At 50.1% G+C, this 21417-nt stretch overlaps 1 protein-coding gene across 4 annotated transcripts in view; it reads left to right on the top strand.

Moving 5' to 3' along the window:
- The window catches only part of CNGB1 (cyclic nucleotide gated channel subunit beta 1), a 43174-nt gene that overhangs the window by 19325 nt on the left and 2432 nt on the right, over positions 1 to 21417 (top strand). For all 4 annotated transcript variants that reach the window (XM_041125845.1, XM_030026694.2, XM_030026693.2 and 1 more), the window contains exons 14-32: positions 350 to 448; positions 2333 to 2462; positions 3258 to 3300; positions 5623 to 5761; positions 10426 to 10524; positions 11969 to 12126; positions 12284 to 12463; positions 13230 to 13438; positions 14313 to 14363; positions 14479 to 14565; positions 14932 to 14996; positions 15473 to 15595; positions 16880 to 17021; positions 17255 to 17414; positions 18015 to 18112; positions 18198 to 18281; positions 18667 to 18785; positions 19379 to 19525; positions 20001 to 20187. In XM_041125845.1, the coding sequence (XP_040981779.1) occupies positions 350 to 448; positions 2333 to 2462; positions 3258 to 3300; positions 5623 to 5761; positions 10426 to 10524; positions 11969 to 12126; positions 12284 to 12463; positions 13230 to 13438; positions 14313 to 14363; positions 14479 to 14565; positions 14932 to 14996; positions 15473 to 15595; positions 16880 to 17021; positions 17255 to 17414; positions 18015 to 18112; positions 18198 to 18281; positions 18667 to 18785; positions 19379 to 19525; positions 20001 to 20187 (2320 nt within the window). The remainder of the gene's footprint in view (positions 1 to 349; positions 449 to 2332; positions 2463 to 3257; positions 3301 to 5622; positions 5762 to 10425; positions 10525 to 11968; positions 12127 to 12283; positions 12464 to 13229; positions 13439 to 14312; positions 14364 to 14478; positions 14566 to 14931; positions 14997 to 15472; positions 15596 to 16879; positions 17022 to 17254; positions 17415 to 18014; positions 18113 to 18197; positions 18282 to 18666; positions 18786 to 19378; positions 19526 to 20000; positions 20188 to 21417) is intronic.

The following is a 21417-nucleotide window of genomic DNA, read 5'->3' as shown; positions in this document are numbered from 1 at the left end:
TCCTGTCCTGGAGGGTGGATTTCATTAACAGGGAGGTTTTGGTCAAAATCAGCAACAAGTTACCCCTAAGCACCTCCTCTCCCTGTGCCGCAAGGGGAATTTGAAGGCTCAAGGACTCTGTCTTTGCATTCCCAGACTTTTTCCCATTCTTCCTCTCACCCACTTGGGGCTGCAGGCTCTAAGCGGCTGTGCAGCAGCGTGTCCCTGATTGTGTCCCCCCCCCAAGATGTTGGCTGAGGAATGGAGGGAGAGCATCTCCGGCCAAAGGGGGTGCGGAGACTGGCAGTGCTCTTCTTGTGAGGTTCAGACATACTTTTTGGATTTCACCTAATGAGTTTCTCCTCCCCAGGCTGTGGTTGTGTTCCCTGAGCGCTGCCGAGGAGGAAAAGGAGGAGGAGGGGGAGGAAGAGGAGGAGGAGGAGAAGAAGGAGGAGGAGGAGAGTGCGGGGTGAGTGGCTCCCATTGCATTTATGGCTTTGTTGGAAACGAGCATGAACGCGGTTGTTGTTTCAGCTGCATTTGCAAGCCGGAGAGGCTGAAACACCCGTGGACGAGCGAGCTCCTCTTGGCAGAGCGGAGCTCCCCAGCCTGGCAGGCGGCCGGGGTGTGCTGGGGATGGATGCGTTCAGGAGGGATGGATGCGTTCGGGAGGGATGCGTTCGCAAATCGGCTCACCCCAGGGCTCGCTGCTGACGCGGCACCTGGTGACAGGCGAGTGTCTCCTGGTGACACAGGCTCCATCTCCATCGCGGCCACCCGTAGCAACCGCAGCCTCTGGCCATCCCCTCCCGCGGGGTCCAGCGGCTTGGCAAGGCAGGAACCCCAGCTTGTGCCTTCATCAGGAGCTGGAAGCACCCAGCTCCTGGAGACAGTCCACATTATTTAAAACCATATCCATTAATTCAGGGCAGTCGGGATTATTATGAGTATTACAGAGCGGAACTTAAAGACACAATTATGTGTTGTACCTGCAAATGCTACTTAATACAAGTAGGTACAATTTTACATTTTTTCCTGTTGTAGAAACTAGCCGAGTTATTGTCAGCTGTTGTAGGTGGTGACTTTGGCTCAGGTGGTATTCAGAAAAATATTTCTGCTTAGTTTAGTGGCTTGCTCTGATTTCACATGAGATAAACATTTAGGGATTTATTACCTAGTGCTGCAATATTATTCTCTGTTAATTCCTCTGAAGTAGCTAGATTTTCAGGAGGAAGCTGAAAATGCATGATCATTCAGCGTTAAACCCATATATTTTTATTTCATCCAAATCTGTTCCTGGAGCTGCACTATAGAAACTTGAGCTTCAGTTGTTGGGTGAATGAGATGCTGCTCCATCCTTCAATGTGTTTGTCTGTTTATGGGAAAAGAGAGACATTGATGGGTTTTCTAGATTAGGATGAAAAGGCTTGCGATTGCATTTGAAGGGAGCCTAATTATTAAAAAAAAAAAGTGGGGGGAATTATTAAAACTAATTTTAAAAATATGTTGGAAAATAACAGTTTTTCAAGACATGGAGATAAAAGAGAAAAAGCAGCCACTGCTTGTTACATACCTCTTCTGACTTAGGACCTGCCAAGGATGCAGAAAGATGGTTTTTCAATTTTCATGCATTTAGCTGTCTTAAAATTTTTTTCATTATCACCAATCCCTGCTTTGCTTTTCTCACCAGGAAAGAGCAAATCAGGGTATAAGTGCACAGAACAGCATGAGGCTTGCTTTCTTTTTTCCAGTTATAAAGTTACATTAAACCAATAAAATTGATCTTGTGAACCCCCTTTGTCAGAATGGTGGAGCTGAGGTCTGCGCTGAATGAAAATGAGACTTATGTGTCCTGGTGGTGTCTTGCACAGGCAAACGTGGGATTTGGATGGTGCTTGCAGGGCAGCCCTGCCTGGAAATTAGGCGGTCAGCTTTTTATTTGGCAAATTTTAATTATATGAGAAATTATGCACAGCAGGAGAAACATACTGCCTGTATCTTTCTGCGTATGCAATCTTTGCTTATGCATATGCAATGCCCTGAATTATTTATGCACCTCTCACCTGGCCTCCCACGTAGTGTTTTTTCCAAGTCCCTTACAACCTAAGCAGCAATATTTTTTTGTACCACTACTTATTTAAACTAAGATTCCTGTGGTATTTTTCACCTGCAAACAAGGCTTGCGGCGCAGCTGGAGGAGCAGTGCTCCCCGATACTGGAAGAGCTGTGCATCGTCCCCGTTGACACGCTGTCCCCCTGTTGACGCGATGCCCCCCCATTCACAATGTGCCCAACCTCAGAAAGGGCAAAAGCGAGCTCGGGTGCTTGTCTCTGCTTGATCTCTACCATCCAGACCACTGCTCCAGTCACTTTGTCTCACCGCTGATGAGGGCGTGGATGAAGTCTACTTTGCAGAGGAGGCCCTCAGGTTTGAGCAGCTAGAAGAAGCTGAGATAAGTGATCTCGAAGGTGCTTTTGTACAGGTATGGCATTGCTCCCTGCTTGGGCTCAGGTCTGTAATGAGCTCTTGCTGCCCAGAACATGCCAGGGGCTCAGAGCTTGTCTGTGGGGCCGCAGGGACTGGTATGGGCATGTTGCCCAGTGAGACATCCCCATTCTCTGAACCTGAGACAGCAGCAGTAGCTGTGCACCAAGGGAGGGATGCTTTCACCCTAAAATGTTGGCGCTGAACAGCAAGCTGAGAGGCTGGCGAATGGTGGGGGGATATGGGGTATCCAATCAAGCTGCAAAGTCTGCTCTTTACTGAAGGAACAGGTCTTTTTCTCCTTACAATGACAGAATGAATGAATGGTAGAATGGTTTGCGTTGAAAGGGACCTTAAAGATCATCTAGTTCCAACGCCCCTGCCATGAGCAGGGACATCTTCCACTAGCCCAGGTTGCTCAAAGCCCCATCCAACCTGGCCTTCAACACTTCCAGGGATGGGGCATCCACAACCTCTCTGGGCAACCTGTTCCAGTGCCTCACCACCCTCACAGGGAAGAACTTCTTCCTTATATCTAAGCTAAATCTACCCTCTTTCAGTTTAAAGCCATTACCCCTTGTCTATCACTACATGTCCTTGTGAAAAAAGTCCCTCTCCAGCTTTCTTGTAGGTAGGCCCCCTTTAGGTACTGGAAGGCTGCTCTAAGGTCGCCCCAGAGCCTTCACTTCTCCAGGCTGAACAACCCCAACTCTTTCAGCCTGTCTCTATAGGAGAGGTGCTCCAGCCCTCCAATCATCTTCGTGGCCCTAAAATGGCTTTTTTCATTTTGAAGGTGGAAGAGGAGACAGCTGAAGCTGCTGAAACCGATGCTGAAGGTATAACATACAGCAGCATAATGTCAAATTAGTTTGAACTAAAGCAGGCAATGCGATGCCCAGTGCGGGGAAAATGCAGCTTCTCGCTTGCTGTCTGGGATTGGGCAGCTGAGTTTTCTGCAGCGTGGGCCTGTGTGGGAAGTTGGGGCTTTTCACTGGCTTAAAGCATCCCGTGGGCACAGCATGATGGCAATATTTTCATCAGCTGGAGCCAGCTCTGAAAGGCTGATGCGTATGCAGTACTTTTAGTCTTGTTGATTAAGCGATCTCTTATGTGAAATAAGAATTCCTCCTTCAGCTGAAGAAGGTGGGAGGGGATAAAAAGGATTTTCTCTACCACTTTGCTCCATTTGGGAAATAACCGGTGGCATAAATTGCATTTTAATGTAACCTTTTAGGAGGTAATGCAAATTAAGTGGTGAGCTCCCATCGCAGCCTGAATGAGCCAAGGCAGGTCCTGGCATAACTCCACTGACGTCAGGGGAGTTGCACAAGGGATGGCTTGACCTGAGTCCTGGTACAGGCTGGAGGTTTCTCTGCTCATGCAGCCCTTGCAGGGCGCCCTGACCTTGCAGCGATGCTAGAAAAGCACGTGGCAGGATGCTTACCACCACTGCTACCAACATCTGTGAGCAGCAGGCGGCAACAAAAATCCCCGCAGCCCTGCATTTGTCTGTGCTGACACAACCGTCCCATCTCAAACCACTCTGTGTTTTATTGCAGCTTCAGATGCCTTGTCCTTTGCTTGAAGCATCTAGGCACCTAGCAGCATGTCCAAGCGTGCCCGAGACGTCGAGCTAGATCGGCTGGTGCATGACAAGCCGCTTGACGGCGGGGATGCCTCCCCTCCTAGCCGCGGCGTGCTAGAGCAGCTCCCCAATGTCCCCAGCTGCCGAGCCACCGCTGCCTCCCGCATCCCCGTCCTTGCCGCCAGCAAGCCAAAGGCTGGAGTTGTCAACCCCAATTTTTGCAATGAGGAGCAATCCCCCCTAGGTATTAGAGATGTCGGCTTTGACGATGGGCTTGCGTAGTTTGAGGGGGGCAAGGGGTTATTCCTGGAGTAGCTGCTTTTTGTTGCTTTTTTGGGAAAAAATAAATAAAAGCATGCTTTATGTTGCAGCACTGAGGCTGGGGAACAAAATTCATGTTTTTCTGCTCTCACCTCATCACTATGTGCCTTTCTAGCTAACCCCTAGAGAGCGTTTGCAAATATCCATAAATTATATGCTATATATTTTGACCTGCTTGGCTAAAAACTCTCCCAAAGGACCTGCAGGCCGAGGGTTAAATATCCACTGCAGACGTGGTTTTCTCCTTAGCATTCGTGCAACCCGCTCATACTAAGAGGACAGTAAGATGGAGGTTTGCTGTTCACGGTTTTCTGCCTTTTAACCCAGAACTACAAATTATGTTCTGTAGCCTTGTTTTGCTTTGTTCTTAACCAGCAAGCCAAATTCTGCTGTTTTTCCTTACACACAATGGGATTTTAACTTTGCAACCCAAACAGGCCTTTTCTCGGTGATTTGATTGAGCCATGCTCTGATTCACTGGTCCTACATCAGCGTGGGACTGGAGGGGATGCATGGGGTCTTTCAGGCATGTAAAACCCCCCCTTGGAAGAAAACCCGCAGGAACTCATTGCGTTTTGTTATATAGCTAAGAAAAGGGGTGACTCTTCACAGCCCGGCCAGCTGCGGGGTCTAGCCAAGATAACCTCCAGCGTCATTTCTCCCTTGGGCAATTGGCATCTCTCTTTACCCACTATAAACATCCAACCTTCCTGCTTCTAACCTTGCTTGTGGCAGGAAGCAGTTATTACCTCTGCAAAAGAGAGAGGCCATAAGTGCTTATTTAAATAGCACCTTATTCTGCATGAAAAACAAACGCTCGTGTAATTTGGAGCTTGCACGATCCACATGCAGAAGACCCAGGAGATTTTCTAGACCCTGGGAGGCAGGTTTGCAGCTGGAAATCCTGGGTTCCTGCATAACACCCACAGCTGGTAATCCTCATCTCCATCATTTTCCGAACCACAGGGACCCAACACTTGCACAGAGTAGTTGCAAGCTGGGAAAGCAGAAGGAAGCAGGTGGCACTTCTTCTAGTGTTAAAAACTGGGCAAAAAAGAGAAAGAAATTCTCTAAACCATGAGGAGAAAGGAGTGCTGGGCGAGAAGGGAATGGAGGGAAAAGGAGAGTCCTTCCAGTGTGCTGCGGGGTTTGGGGGCAGCTCCGCGGAGATGATGGGGCTTGGGGATTCATCCCAGCTGCAGGCTGGGCCCTGCACCCCTCTCACCTGCAATTGTCCTTCTCCACGGGCCAGGTAATTACCCCACCGTGGACATCAAGGATGTGGACAGCGGAGGCGTTGCTGTGGAGAACGACAGTACCCACTTACCGGTGCCCACTGCTGGCGCTCCCAACATGCTGGCGGTGCCCAGCACGGCACCGGCACCCCCCAGGTATGGTTCTGCCCAGGCGCGGTCCCCGGGTCCCAGGGGTCTCGCCCCTGCCCCAACAGTGCTGGTACAGGAAAATTTATGCAACCATATGGAGCTACCCATTTCTGGCAGGTTTGGCCAGTGAGATGGGGTGATGTCCGTGTGGTGGGTGTCACCCCTGTGCAAGGCAGGGGAGATGGCAAAAGCCTTGCCTCTTGTTTGCATTTTTTAATTAAATGGTTAAATTTTGTTTAAAGCTTCTGGGGGCTGGGGACAGCCCTGTCTGTGTGTCCTCCTGGAGATGGGCTCGATCCCCGGGCCGTGGTCAGATCCCCTTTGTCTGTTGTCCCACACGTCTGCACTCCCAAATTCAGAGCACAGGGGGTCCATGTGCTGGGTACGGGCCTTCATCACAAAACCCAACAATTTTCTTCTTGCATTTTTGCTGTAAGGGTTTGCAGCATCTACTCCGTGGGTTTGCGCCTTCAGATCAAGGATGGTTAGAGAGGGGGAGGGTTAAAACTGAGCTTTAAAATTGAGGCTGGAGGAAGCCAATGGTTTTTTAGCTGTTGTTGGGGTATTTTTGAGGCTAATTCTCGCAGAGGATTAAAAATAAAAAACAAGGTGTTTTTTTCTGTGCTGAAAACCAGGTATTATATTCATTCTCACTTAATAGTTTGGATCTTTTAGTAAACAATCTCCTGGAGGACTTGAAAATAAAATGGCAAAAATGCCCATAATCCAGTCTATTTGAACAGCTTTTTAAACTGGGAAAGCAGAGCCCAAGGAGTCATATGAGATACCTGCAGTGCAAATACTAACAGCATTAAGAGACCAGTTATTTAAAACCTGCTGAATCTCACTGCCTTCTTTCTATTAGCCCAATGATGAAAATTGTCCTGTGACAACAAGCTTGTTGCTGGAGAGTGCTCGAGGCTCACATGCCAGGATCAGTCTGTTGAAACACCTTTAGCAGTTGCTGCTCGGGATGTGTTTTTCTCTCTGGAGTTAATGAACAGAACAGGCTGTTTTTCTGAGACAGAAAAGTCCATGCTTTCCAGTCCGATCAGCAGGCATGGTAGCTCTCGCTTTGAATCAGGGTCAAGGTGATGGGCTTTGCGTTATGCCTTCAACCAACACAGAAAATGGACAGCAATTCAGATTAACACCTCTGTCATGCATCCCAGCACATTGTGGGCTTCTTTGAAGCCCAGGATCCAGCAACACAAAAGCACAACCTTATTTTATTTAGATCCAATTGCCTATGTGCAATTCTGTCTCCACCATCATTTTTTATCAAGTCCTTTATCAAGACCTTATTGAGGCCTTTCAATATGTAAGGGGAGGCTTATAAGAAAGATGGAGAAAGACTTTTTGCCAGGTCCTGTAGTGACAGGACAAGGAGATACAGTTTTAAACTGAAAGAGGGTAGGTTTAGATTGAACATAAGGAAGAAATGTTTTATGATGAGTGTGATGAGACAATGGAAGAGGTTGCCCAGGGAAGTTGTGGATGTCCCATCATTGGAAGTGTTCAAGGTCAGGTTGGACGGGGCTTTGAGCAACCTGATCTGGCGGAAGATATCCCTGCCCATGGCAGTGGGCTTGGACTAGATGATCTTCAAAGATCTCTCCCAACCCAAACCATTCTGTGATCCTATGGTTCCCCAGTAGAGCTATTTTTTTCAGCACCTCGGTTTTCTCATGCTATTTCTACTCATTTCTTAACACAGGTTGTACATTTGCAGTTACACATATGAGCATATGAACCTTTCTGCCCTGTCTCCAGGTAGTGTCTCTCAAAACACTGGAGGTCCCTTGGTAGAGCTGGAGATTTTTAAAAGCGAGTAACTCCTGTTTCGCTACATAAAGAAATAAAATTTCATCATTCTGAACCAGAAGGAAAATGCTTGGCTCTGGCTGGTGTTTTTAGAGGAGGAGGACATCACCTCTGCATTAAGCGATCATTTGTTTATCCTAAGTCACTTCTCTTGGCCACAGTCTTGAGTTTTTTCCCACAAGGGGCTGTGAAGGATTAGGGTTAACATTGTTTAGACATGTCCAGAAAGACTTAGTGCAAATGAGCCACTTTGTCTAAGTGGTGCCTGGAAACAGGCTCTCGCAGGTGATAAATACCAGGATACACCTGACATTGCCACATGGGCTGGGCCCTTCTGGGGGACCCTGCGCATCCCACACTTGTCTGGGCAAGCGCAGGACAGCCCTGTGCTTATGGCCGCAGCTTTCCAAGGGCATTGAAAATGGAGCAATGTTTAGGCTGCGACGGGGTCTTCTGTCGCAGCTGGCTGTTCAGTGGATGTTTGCGTGGTGGCCGGTGCTGCAGAGCTACCTGAGCACAGCTGGAGCCTTCGCTTCTGGGCAGCGTCAGAGCAGCCACCCACAGTCCACACCAATGGCCAACCCCGGGCAGCATCTGCTGGCCTCATGTTGCTCACCTTATAGCTTTATTTAGGCAACTGCACTCTCTACCTGGTCTCTTGGGGTAGCAATTTACATTTTTATTGCTTGTATTCAAATTCTTTCATACTTGGCTTCCTGCATATTTGTGCAAGGGCGTTCGTGCAGCTCTTTGTACCTGTGCTGCACATTTCCACTTCTCAATTTCTTTACCATTAATTTATTATTTATTTAATCTTTCATCCTTAGCTTTTACTTGGTCTACACACACTCCTCCTCTTCACTAGCTATGCGTCTCTTGGATCACTTTGTATCGTAGGAGATGCAGTTTGAAGTCTTCATGCATCAGTGGAAAAAACTCTGGGGTTTAGTGCCATTCTGACCAGAGGTCTGGAGGTCCTGTCCCAAAAAACAACCCCTGCAGCTGGACTGTATGAAAAGACCAAATGTTTTCCAGGGGATTATCACACGGGTTCCTTTTTTAACATGGATGACTCAAACTGCTAGACCTGCCAGGGTTTTGGACTTAGGGTTGCACATACATGAGCTTCTCCATGGGACTTAATGTAACATCCCAGGTTCTCTTTGAGCCCTTCACCCCACAGTTTCCAAAATCTGCTGAAGTTTGCGTTGCTTTCCGGGTAGCTCCTGCTCCTTCTCACATCCATGTCTGTTGGGAACGCAGATGAACTACAGGCACCACAGAATATCAAGGGATGTTTCTTGCACCTCTGAATTTACAGCGTTCTTGGGGACGTTTATCTCTTTTCACATCTTTCTGAGGGCATCCATTAATCTGAAGCAAAAAGAGGCATTTTTTTCCCAGATGGATGCTGACACATAAAGCTTTGCATGGACTCAGAAGGTGACCACGTGAGCTCTGTGGCCCGTGAGACTTGTGCTGTGCCACAGGCAAAGAGGGGGGATGGCGATACCCTCTCTGCAGTGTCCCCCTTACAGGGCAAGGGGCCATTGGGATGTTGATGTAGGCTTCTTGGGCTTGTCGATGGATGAGGATGGGCAATGGGGTAATGCAGTGCCCTGAGGGGACAGAGGCAGGGGAAAGGCAGCTGGAGACTGGTGAGAGGCGATGAATGTTGTCCTAACAACATCACAGACCTTGGCAGGACTATTTCTTCAAACTGATGTGGTTTCGGGAACCTCTCCATCCACATCTGAGGGTACTTTAATGGGGGGTTGGCGGTTTTCCTCCACCCTTGCACTGCACACTTGGGTAATGAAGGCTTCCCAGCAGGGCACACCTGAGGGCCAGTGAGGCTGGAGATGGCTGGGTTCTAACATCTCGCTTTCTTCAGGAGACTTGTGATGGCAGGACGACCTCCCTTGGCATCCTCCTTGCTCCTGCTCCACATGCAGCACCAAGCCATTTTGCACCAGGGTCAGTGAGATCCTGGCTCATTTAGAGCAACAGCTGTGGTGACAGAAGACAATTTCTTTGTTGCACTTAAAACTCTGGACTTGACTGCAGGTTTGCAAACCAGTGCAGATTTTTGTCATGATTGTCATCTTCGTGTTCAGCTCTCTTTCTGCTGCTTTGCTTGCCCACATGTAAGGAAGTTGTCCCAGAAACCTGGCCATGCCAAAAGGAGCCACCAGCTGCGTTTGTTAGGGCACATATTCTAGGAAGACATCAGCTGCCACTGGCTCAGCGTCACCAGGACAGTGTTTATAGGGCTCTTCTCGAACCTGGAGCCTCTCTCGGCTGTTGCACTTTGCACTTGGCTTTGCAGGTATCAGCAGCTATTAGAGGGTCCATGTTATGTACCTGCTGCTCTGCAATTCACTCTTTGTCTTGGGGGTTTAAAGTGCTACAGAGCCAGCACAGAGCCAGGCGGTGTCCCCAGTACCTTCTCTTTTTTCCAGATTTCACTTTCTTGCTCCACCTTACTGGTATTGCATTTTCCTTGCCTGCCTTTCAAAGTGCAGTGGTGTGATGGCGCAGCACTGGGGATGAGCACCCACCCTCCACGCATCTTGCCAGGTGCCCAAAATGGGTTGCAAAATGGGCCGGGTGCCGCATGCCCATGCAGCCATGGGCTCGGTGGTGCCCAGGAAGCAACAGCGCTTTAGCAGCAAAGGAGCAGGGTGGCTTGCTCCCATTTACTTCAGGGAATGCCAAAAATTAGGGGAAAACTGACCATGGTAGGAGAAGGGGAAGTGGAAACAGATGAGACCTGGGAGGAGGAGGAGGAGCTGGCTGAGGATGGGGGACAAGCCCAGCCTTGGTCACTGTGTTTGTGTCTGCAGGAGGAAGCTGCTCGTCCCAGAGGATGGTCTGGACAAGGGACTGGTGAGCCAGTTGCCCACCCGAGCACTGCTGGGCTGGGACGAGGAGCAGAGGGAAAGGTGCGTGATGGGGCCGAGGGCTCCAGATCAGCCAAGCTCCCAGGTGTTCGGATCTCGGGTGGAAATAGCAAAGATCCCAGAAGTGCTGGGATACCAAAGGGAGAGGGAGCCTTGCCCGCAGCAGGTCTAGCACTGTGTAGCAAGTAATGCACTCCCCCTCCAAAAATAACAATCACGATGCTCCCTGGAGCAGAAACTGCTCTCTTGTTTTTCCTGTATCTAGGTAGAAATATTCTCCTTAAGACTAGGTTTAACCGCAGAGAAGATGCACCTTTGATCTACTGTCGTGGTTTCAGCCCAGCCGGTAACAAAGGACCACGCAGCCGCTCGCTCACTCCTCCCGCCCCCCTCCGGTGGGATAGGGGGGAGACCGAGGAGAGAAAAGAAAAAAACCTGGAACCTCGAGGGTTGAGATAAGGGCAGTTTACTGGGACAACGCAAAAAAAGTTACAACAACAACGACGGTACTAATGAAAGAGTATACAAAAAAAAGAGTGATGCACAGTGCAACTGCTCACCACTCGGGACCCGACGCTCCGCCACTTCCCCCACCGAAAATCAAGAGAGAGAGAGCAGGAGGTCCCTGCCCCCGGCCCACTCCCCATGTATATACTGAGCATGATGTCACATGGTATGGAATAGCTCCTTGGCTAGTTCAGGTCAGCTGCCCCGGCTATGCCCCCCCACCTCCCAGGTTCCTGTAAAAATTAACTCTATCCCAGCTGAACCCAGGACATCTACATACACTATAGCACTATGGGGACACCTTGTTTTTACTGATTGTGGAGAAATTACCTTTTTCTTCCGTGTAGGAAGCTGTGCATCATGCACCCCAAGTTCTGGCTTCCCTACAGCCCTGGGGGACAGCCTTGGAGGGAGCTGCCTGTCGTGGGAAGCAAAGTCTTGGGGAGGGTCTGCACCTCCACATGGCACAGGGTTTTGCCTTCTTCCTTGGCAGAAATTGTTGTGCCAGTTATCACAATGAACCAGCCTGGAGCTACAGCAAACGAGCTTGTTTCTGTCCTCCCTCCTAGTGATGTTTCTCAGTCGTGCTAGGTAAAGCATCCTGCTCTGAATCTGACCTAGTTTTAATAAAGAGGCTGAAAGGAGATGATGTAGTTTATAAATTCAGGGGCTTGGTGCACATTTTCACCCCATAGTTCTTCCAAAATCTTCTCCCAGGCGCATGCAATCCAGCCTGGGATCTTGGTGCTTCCCAAGTCCCTCTGAGGGCATCTCACACCCCAGGGCAAGGATAAGGCTCAGGCTGGTGCTGCTTGACGGTATTTTACTCAAACCACCTTAACCTGTGTTCTTCTGATTACACAATAGCCAGATAAATATGAGTAAGTCCTAATTCAGGAACCTGTAGGTTAAAAAATGGGTCATGAACCTGTCCTTGGGCTTTCCTATCTGCATGAAATGCCCGATGGTCTCCTTGCAGCCTGCCCGAGCGCATCGGTTCAGCCACGAGCCTGAGCAGTGCCATCATCAACAACCGGCTCCAGGAGCTGGTGAAGCTCTTCAAAGAGAGGACTGAGAAGGTGAAGGAGAAGCTGACGGACCCCGATGTCACTTCGGACGATGAGAGCCCTGTGGCATGTGAGTTCAAGCGAGGCTGGGAGTGTTTGACTAGTGGGTCCCCACACACGCTGTGTTTTCAGGGAAACAGCTGCTTTATTAACAGTTTAAAGACCTTAAAACAAATTGCTGTAAGAGGATTTTCTGCCATGAGAAATAACTGCGTGGCCTCTTCCAGCCCCCGCCAAGCTGGTGCCTGCAGCAGCACCGGTGCCTCCCCCAGGAGGGGAGCCGGAGGGGGACAACCCGGCAGGGGATGAGCACTATTGGGAAATGCTGTGCTGCACGTTCAAGTACCGGCCCTGGCTGGACCACCTGAAAAACTACCGGTTCCCCACCAGCATCGACCCATTCACCAGTGAGTGAGGGAGCACAGCCATACACCTGGGCTGGGGGCAAGCTGGTGGGGCTGGGGGAGAGGGGGGGGAGGAGGGGAGGAGGTGTAAAAGATGAGACCTTGTAGAGAAGGGAGGACAAGTAAGGAAGGAGCAACTTAGCTTACACCTGTCTACTAAACCCCAGAGTTTTAAATTCCCCTGCGAGGCACAAGCATTCCTAAATACTTCCTGATAGCTGTGGGTGTCAGGAGCATGACCAGGCAGGGAAGGGGTAGCCTTCTGCTTTTCAGGCTTTTTAGTGGGCAAACATTGTCCCTGTGGTGTGGACACCCCTATTAAAAATAACAATCACAAAAGAAAAATCCACTGTCAGGTGGGCACCCCACAGGAATCCAGCTCGTTCCTTAGTCTTTGCTATTTCACAGCCATTTTGAAGCCCCCAGGCTTGGACAGCGAGCCATCAGCTCAGCACAGCCTCAAGCGGGAAAAAAAGCCCCCCCAAAAAAGCAAGAAAGTTGGTAGTGTGGGAGCAAAGCAAAAGCAAACCTAGTATAACCATCAAAATTAGAAGAGGCTTTCTGATAAAAAGCAATGTGCTCTGCAAACAGTGGTATTCACTTTCAGTCTAGACCCCAGCTCACGAGCAATTAAATGCTGTCGATAAGAGACCTCCTTTGGGTCTCCTCCTTGCATGCAGGGCAGGGGATGAAAACCCCTTTGTGTAGCGGATTCACATGGACAAGGGACATGTGCCCGGCTAATCACAGTGTGGTTCCCTGTGCACAGATCTGATGTATGTGCTGTGGCTGTTCTTCGTTGTCATGGCCTGGAACTGGAACTGCTGGTTGATCCCCGTCCGCTGGGCTTTCCCCTACCAGACACCGGCAAACATCCACTGCTGGCTGCTCATGGACTACCTCTGCGACCTTGTCTATCTGCTGGACATCCTCGTCTTTCAGACCCGGCTGCAGTTCGTCCAGGGAGGAGACATAATAGTGAGTGGCAGCACGGTCGCTGCGTCCCACCGCTGGGGACTGGCTGCGGGGACCTCCCATCACCCCGAGCAGCATGGGTGGTGCTGGTCACTGATCTCTGAATCGAGCTCCCTGAGCTCTCCCACCACGGCTGTGGCCATCAGGGCTGTGTCCACTCTTGGAGGACTACAAGTATCTCTCCTGCCATGTAGTGGATAAGCCGTCAGTCTTTTTGTCTGCCAAACATCCGTATTTTTCCCCTGAAGTCAATACCAGCCCATCTAGAAAGCATGTGGTCCATGGTGGCCCCATTCCTGGGTAGGGATGCTTGCAGGGTGATGTTCCGCAGGGCAGTCCTGCCAAGAGCACGGTGAGGTGCACGCCGACTGGCCCCAGCAGAGCAGTACGCTCCGAGTTTAATTTTCAGGAGCACAGCTAGGCAGAATGCATTAGCGATATGACAAAAGTGGTTGCAATCTGAATGCATAGATCACGTGTCTGAGATAAGTGAAAGCCCTTGATTTTGTTTCTGTACCCAATTAAATAAGTTGTGAAAAATAAAACCTTGAGGGTACAGCCTTCCCATTGCCCATGCGAATGCTCAGACAGGAAGGTTTCTCCTGTAAACTCTGACTTTTGTGGTGCTGGCACCACGATGTGCTTTCTCTGGGATGCAGAACGAGCACAGAATGTCCTGAGATAGAATGGGAAGATGGCATACAGCCAGGTCTTCTTCTGCTCCTCTTGCTCTGCTCCCTCCTGGGCACAAAGGGAGCATCTTCCATGTTGCGGAAGAGGAAAGCCAGGCAGGACCACATGGGCCATGACTTTCCTTTCTGCAAGTAACGACCAATCTTCCTCTCTCTCTCTCTCTCCCTCTCCTATTCCCAACCAGACTGATAAAAAGGCCATGAAAGAGAACTACCTGCGATCACAACGCTTTAAGGTTTGACATACTTTTATTTATTATTCTGAATCTTTAATCTGAACTGTGGCTTGCAGCTCCACCCCACCATGCCTGCAGGTCCCCACAGAAGTTTCTCTTTTTGTGTGGATCTCAGATGGATGTGGTATGCCTCCTGCCCCTGGATTTCTTCTACTTCAAAGTCGGTGTCAACCCGCTCCTGCGCTTTCCTCGGTGTCTGAAGGTGAGTTGGAGCTTATAAAATCAGGCAGAGCACCAGTTGCAGTGCATGTGAAGAAGTGCCATACTGTTTTGGGTAAGCTTTGGCTTGCTAGACTCATCAATGATGATGAGAGGATTGTAAAATGGACAGAAGTCTTGTACCAAAGGCTTTGCAGGGTTGTTGGTCAAACACTTCATTTCAGTCCTAAAACACACTCACATTTGAATAGCAGGGCACTTACAGATGGAGCCAAGTCTGTCCGTGGCAGTTCATGCTGCAGAGGGGCTGCAGGAGGGAAATGGAGGGGGAGCGGGGTTTTATGGGGATGTAACTCTCCTGGTGGGTGCTGCAGGAAGCTGGAGCACACTGCTTTCCTTCTCCTCCCAGTACATGGCCTTCTTCGAGTTCAACAACCGCCTGGAGGCTATTCTGAGCAAGGCATACATCTACAGGTGAGGGGAAGGGAGGGAGGGACAGAGCATGGAGTTGCTGTTTGCTACTGGGGAAGAAGGTTTCACTTTGGTGTGCACCTGTTCTGGGTTTCTGATTTATTTTCCCACTGTCCCTGGACCAGCTGACAGGGGCGCTGGCTGGTGCAGGCTGAACGTGGAGGTCCTGGAGCCCACGTGGGTAGGATCACCTCTCCCCGACCCAGTGGAGACAGGGGTGCTGGCAGTGAAGAGGAGCTGCCAGCAAATAAGCTGCTTTTTCTGGCACTTCAGGAGCTGCAGGGCTGCGGGAGGGAGCAGCAGGGCCGCACATTTGGGTGCTCTGTGGTTCCTGCATTGGCAGGACCTGCATGGTCAGCACTCGGCTCATCGCATCAAAGCTCCTTGTGATGCCAGGGGCGGATCTGATGTGTTCCTCCCAGCAGACACCCTATCATCTCCCCTCCTGCTCTCTCCTTTTTTTTTTTTTTTTTTTGCAGAGTGATCCGGACTACTGCCTATTTACTGTACAGCTTGCACGTGAACTCCTGCCTCTATTACTGGGCATCAGCCTACGAAGGACTGGGCTCTACCACCTGGGTCTATGATGGGGAAGGAAACAGGTACAAGCCAGGGCTTGGGTCCTCACGTAGCACAGCTTGCTGTGATGAACTGGAGCAAGAAGGGATGCAGCTGGGTTCATAAAAAACCCTGAAGCAAAGGGTTGAGGGTGCCAGGAGAAGATGCGGAGCCAGGGAGAATGACAGGGACAGGAAGGATGGGATGTGCAGTAATATATGGTGCTGCAAGACGAAGAGGCTGCAGCTGGGCTGAGATGGAAGGCAATGGCAAGTCGAAGAGGATGAAAAACTGGAAACCTGGTGCTGGGAAGCAAGGGAATGCTCCCTGGCCGAGCAGGATGGCAGTGTCAGCCCTGTTTCTGTTCATGTTGACCTGCTGCCAGGTCAGGATGGAGGCTTGAAGCTGTATGTCCTAGGTGCCATGTGTCAGGCCCTTTGGACCAGCCCAGTGCCCTCATTCCCAGGGTGTGAGACAGGGATTGTGGCCATCCTGTCCCCTCACCATGGCATTTCCAAGATACACACGTTAAATGTCCATTGCGTTGTCAGTGATGGATGCCACAGGGAGAGTACTCAGCTCACGAGCTGAATGCCGCCTTGTAGCAAATGCCCACACCTGTGTGTTTTACAACATGGGCAAAATAAAATATTGAGTAATGTTTAGCTAACGTAGCACCATGCAGGAAATGAGAGTTTCCTGTAAAAAGGCACGGGTAAGTGCATTAAAGACTTACCATGAGGTGTGGGTGTAGGTGGGGACAAGTGACTGTCACCCATGCAGCGTTAGTGTGGGTGTTGCCTTCCCTTTGAGCACTCAGCTTCTCATGTTAATGTTGCTGCTACATAGTTATTTTGTGTGATATACATATCTCTATCTCTAGGTGTAACTATGACATCCAAGGGAGTGCCCAAGACCAGTGAATCAAGAATTCGCTCGACATCTCCTGAGTCCTATGCCAACAATTTGCTCACAAACCCTTTTTTTCCCCTGACTATTTCTAAAAGTGTAAATGTTGCTGCAAATACGCTGCTGGTTTATGGTAGTAGAGCTGTAAGAAGCAGAAAGTGGGAGTAGCCAGAGCAGCTAAGCCTCTGGCATGGAGATTTGTGGAGGGTGGCTATGTCCCCCTGCTCCTGTAGCATCTCCAGAAGCACCTGCAACTGTGGTGGGGAGTCTGCAGCCCCTTAATTTTCCCTTCGTCACCCATAATTACTCTCAACAGGCTCTGGCTTGCCGTGGCCAGAGGATGTGAGATCGGTACTGAGGGGTGAAACAGGCCTTCATGCTAGAAACGCCTTCAAAGCTGCATTCTCTTTTCTTCCCAGCTACATCCGCTGCTACTACTGGGCAGTCAAAACCCTCATCACCATCGGTGGTCTGCCAGACCCCAAGACGCTGTTTGAGATCGTCTTCCAGCTGCTGAACTACTTCACGGGTGTCTTTGCTTTCTCCATCATGATAGGGCAGGTGAGCGGGAGTTGTGGGGGGTTCCCAGCCTCAGGTGGGGAATGTTTTCATGGGGTTGGTCCACAAGTTTGCATCTCCAGGTTTGTTTTCCCCATGTGAAGACCTGCTCAGCATTGGTGGAAGACAAAAAGGATTTGGCAGATGCTGTTAGGACTCAGCATACGTGCTCTAGACTGCTTAGCCTGTGTGATGGATAAGTGACAGCAAGTAAAACATCTCTTCCTCCCATTCAGATGAGAGATGTGGTTGGTGCCGCTACCGCGGGGCAAACTTACTATCGGAGCTGCATGGACAGTACCATTAAATACATGAACTTCTACAAAATTCCCAAAACTGTTCAGAACCGGGTGAAAACATGGTATGAGTACACGTGGCATTCGCAAGGCATGCTAGGTGAGATCCAACCGCTCCGAGGATCAACACTTGCATCGCGTGTGTTTTACTGCGGTTGCTTTGCAGAAACGTTACTGTCAAATAGCACTACGGTTTCGGGGCGGGGGGTGGCTTATTTTACTCTTCGTTATAGGGGCTTTTTTGCCCACCTATAGAGTATATAGGCTGCCAACGGGTCACAGCACCATGGTGACCTGGCATCACTCACAGTGCACTGAGTCCAGCATCCCACCCGCTGGTCCCTGGGGAGAGGGCAGTGACTGGCAATTGCTGGCCAGAACATGTCCAACAGCAAACCCACTAGCTCGCCCTACCAGTAAATCATCAGGCAGGACCTCTACACCTGCTCTCCTGGCCAAGAAAGGTGCTGGCTTGGGCTCACTGGTCTGTCTCTGAGAGCCATCAGGGCAGGGATAACATGAAGGGTGTCTCTCCATCACCCGTTGGCTTTAGACCTGCAGGTTGCTGGGTGGGCAGAGGCTGGAGGAGACCCTTCTGGGTGAGCTGGCTCCCGCCCTCTGCCACCAGCACGCTGCCACACCAAGCACATGCTCTTGGATCAAGGGCTGGAAACAGCCAGTTTTCTGCTTTGTCTCACAGATGAGTCAGAGCTGCTGGTGCAGCTGCCAGACAAGATGAGGCTGGACATCGCCATCGACGTGAACTACAACATCGTGAGCAAAGTGGCCCTCTTCCAGGTATCCTCTGCAGCACAGGTCCTGGCTGGTGGACCCTGCCGTGCCGGCACGGACTAACAGTGCTGTTGGCTCTGTTTTGGCTCAGGGCTGCGACAGGCAGATGATCTTTGACATGCTGAAGCGGCTCAGATCAGTGGTCTACCTGCCTAATGACTACGTGTGTAAGAAGGTAATGAGATGCTTGGGTGCCCTCCCATCCCCAGTGTCATGGCCGGGCAATGCGGGGAAGGCCAGGCCTGGCCTGTCACCGTGGCGTCGAGCAGGGAGGGAATTCAGAGCAAAACCATCCTCTGTTGCAGCTGGTCTTGTGTAAAGACTGACCTCTTCTGCTGCAGCCACGAACAGCAGGAGAGCAGGGAAGAGCCTGCTGAGCTGGAGGAGACTTTGGGATGCTTAGATGAGGATGCTTGGGAGTGAGCACCATCAGGACAAAGCATTTTGAGAGCTTGGAGAGGGCAGTATGGTCGTGGGGGTTTCCAGCAAGATGCAGGTTAGGGCATCCATAAGGTCTCCCTGTTTCTGGGCACCCCACACAGCATGCATCTTCACTGCAGGGAGAAATTGGCCGTGAGATGTACATCATCCAGGCGGGACAAGTGCAGGTGCTGGGGGGACCTGACGGCAAAACCGTGCTGGTGACCCTGAAAGCCGGATCCGTGTTTGGAGAAATAAGGTGAGTGAAGCATTGCCAGGGGCCAGGGAAATACAGCTTGCGGGCTCTGGGTGAGGAAGGTGGGAGGTGGGGAGATCAGCAACACCCTAATTAATCTCTGTGACTGAGAGCCATGAACACTGAGCAGCATCTGCTACACAAATAACAGCTTTTTTCTCGGAGCTTTTCCACTACTTTTGTCATCATGCTGTTTTCTGCCTGGGGAGCTAGGGACAGCAAGCAGAGTGATGGGAACATGAATAAGAAAAGATGTTGCACTAAAACAGCCCCCCAACCATTAATCTGCCCATTTTATGGGCACATAAAGTCCTGTACCAATTTGTAACACAGTGATAGAGTTTGTCTCCCTACAGCCCAGCAGACATTAGGCTGGTGTAAAATGCAATATTTAAATCTTGGAACAGGCAAATCAATTTTTATATAGCACTCCATGCCAACATTTCCCATTATTCTTTAAAATTTGGGCTTGGAAAATTTCATTGGGGGTGAAAATTAAACTCTGAGTCCTCTGAAAGAAAGGGATGGAGACATGAAAAGGGGGATTAAGTTATCCTGTGAATAACAACGCTGACGTCTCACCGTGTCTCTCTCAGCTTGCTGGCAGCAGGAGGCGGAAATCGCCGAACAGCAAACGTCATAGCTCACGGCTTCGCTAACCTTTTCATTTTGGATAAGAAGGACTTGAACGAGATTTTGGTGCATTACCCGGAGTCTCAGAAGCTGCTGCGTAAGAAGGCCAAGTGCGTATCTGGCTGCTGCTTTCTAGCCTGTGGGTTTTAAAAAAAAAAAACAGAGTATGGGTTTCAAGATCGCCGGGGAGATTTGTCTCTGTGTGAAGCCCTGGGAAAGCTCCTGCTGCCTGCACATGTCCCCGGAGAAGAGCCAGGCTGGAGCTGCTGCGCTTCGGCAGAGGGCACCCATCCCTCGCCGCTGGGCTGGGGAGGCTGGAGATGCCCAGAGCCAGCCCAGCCCTGCTGCAAAGCTTCACAGCTAAAAGCAGATGCAACTCGGGAACCAACGTGGCTGAAGTGCATTCTTTTAAAAATCTATTAAAATACTCACTTTAGTTTTTAGCATTACTTAGATTTGTTATTCTGTCCTTTCTAAGGTGTAAAAAATCCCCATCCTTTTAAAGTCTGATTTTTCTGCATTATAAAATCCAGCTAGTATAATATGTCCCTGGACTGAAATCATCTTTCCTTTACCTTGCTGTAGGAAAATGCTGAAAAACAACAATAAACCCAAAGATGAGAAAGGAGCGCCTGGAGACCCCCTGATCATCCCCCCAAAAGCTGACACCCCAAAGCTCTTCCAGGCTGCCCTGGCCGCCACGGGGAGGATGGGGGGCAAAAGGCCACTGGCGCAGCTCCGGTGGAGGCTGAAGGAGCTGAAGGCAATGCAGGTCAGTGTGGGGAGGATGGCAATTTGGCTTTGCTTCATTAGGTGCCTGGTTGCTGCTCTTGCCCGCTGGCTCCAGATCCTGAGTGTCATTAAGGTGCCTTAAAGGAGTGAGCCCAGGTCATCGGGGTCTGATGTAGCGCGGGCAGATGGGAAGGGGTGGTCCAGCATCTTACACATGGCCTTGGGAGAATGTCATTGTCCCACAGGGGTTTGTTTTGCAACACAAAAGGGAAATACATTGACTTTTTGCCCAGCTATGCCGAGCCTGAGTCTAATTTCTAGCTGGGTTATAGCCACAGACGAATACCTCTTCCGTGCCGCAGAGCCAGAGCCACTCGTAATTAATCGATGTGCTGGCGGGATGGAGGGTGATGCTGGCATCCAGCATCCACAGGCCAGTCAATATTTGCAAAGCTTTCACGGCATGGTCAAGGCAGAGGCACACCATCCTGCTGGCTCTGCATGAGCTGCAGTGAAATCACCCTTGCTTTTTGTCATGAGCAACTGAAAAAGAAAATGAGCCTGCTCTTTTTTTTTTTTTTTTTTTTTAACTTCCAAGTGTCTCTGCTAAACTCGTAAAAAAGATTGTAACTCTATGCAGACCTGGTTGTTACTCTTCCCAGCATGGAATTATGCAGACTATCACCTCTGGACATGTAAAGGGAGGTGAAAGAGCAGCTGATAGGGAGCACACAATGGCCTTGAGGCTGGGTAAATATCCAGGGAGATGCTGAGCATAATTGCATTTCTGCAGCCCTTCACAAAAGCACAAGGAGGCTTCACACAATACGGTGCTTAACACTAATTAATAACCCATTAAAGGCAGCGGTAAACAGTGGCACCGTGTGCTCATGCTTGCGCTCCATTCGGTAGTGGCAACAAGACCCGTCGTTGGAGGGTGCACGTATTAGGAGCTAACCCCGCTAAAGGGATTAGCAGGACCCCATTAGAAGGACATCCCTCTCCATGGCACGTCTGTAGGTGAAGTTTCTGAGGCTCCTCTCTAAAGGCAGCTTTAGGACAGGGCAGTCCAGGGCTGCTCCCTCACAACAACACTTCTGCCAAGCTTTTGCTGAGATAAACCGCTCCAGATATTCCAAGGAGCTAGTGCAGGAGGTGTGAGAAAGCTTTGTTGTGCTCATCTCTGTGCACTTCTCTCAAGATGTGCAGAATATAATCCAGCTGCCCTTCTCACAGGGGTTGTCTCCGGCAGCAAGCTGACATCCCGATG

Source organism: Aquila chrysaetos, chromosome 9 (genome assembly GCF_900496995.4).
Source record: "Aquila chrysaetos chrysaetos chromosome 9, bAquChr1.4, whole genome shotgun sequence".
Taxonomy (NCBI): domain Eukaryota; kingdom Metazoa; phylum Chordata; class Aves; order Accipitriformes; family Accipitridae; genus Aquila; species Aquila chrysaetos.
The sequence above is the reverse complement of the archived record's forward strand: the minus strand, read 5'-3'. Positions and strand labels throughout refer to the sequence as shown.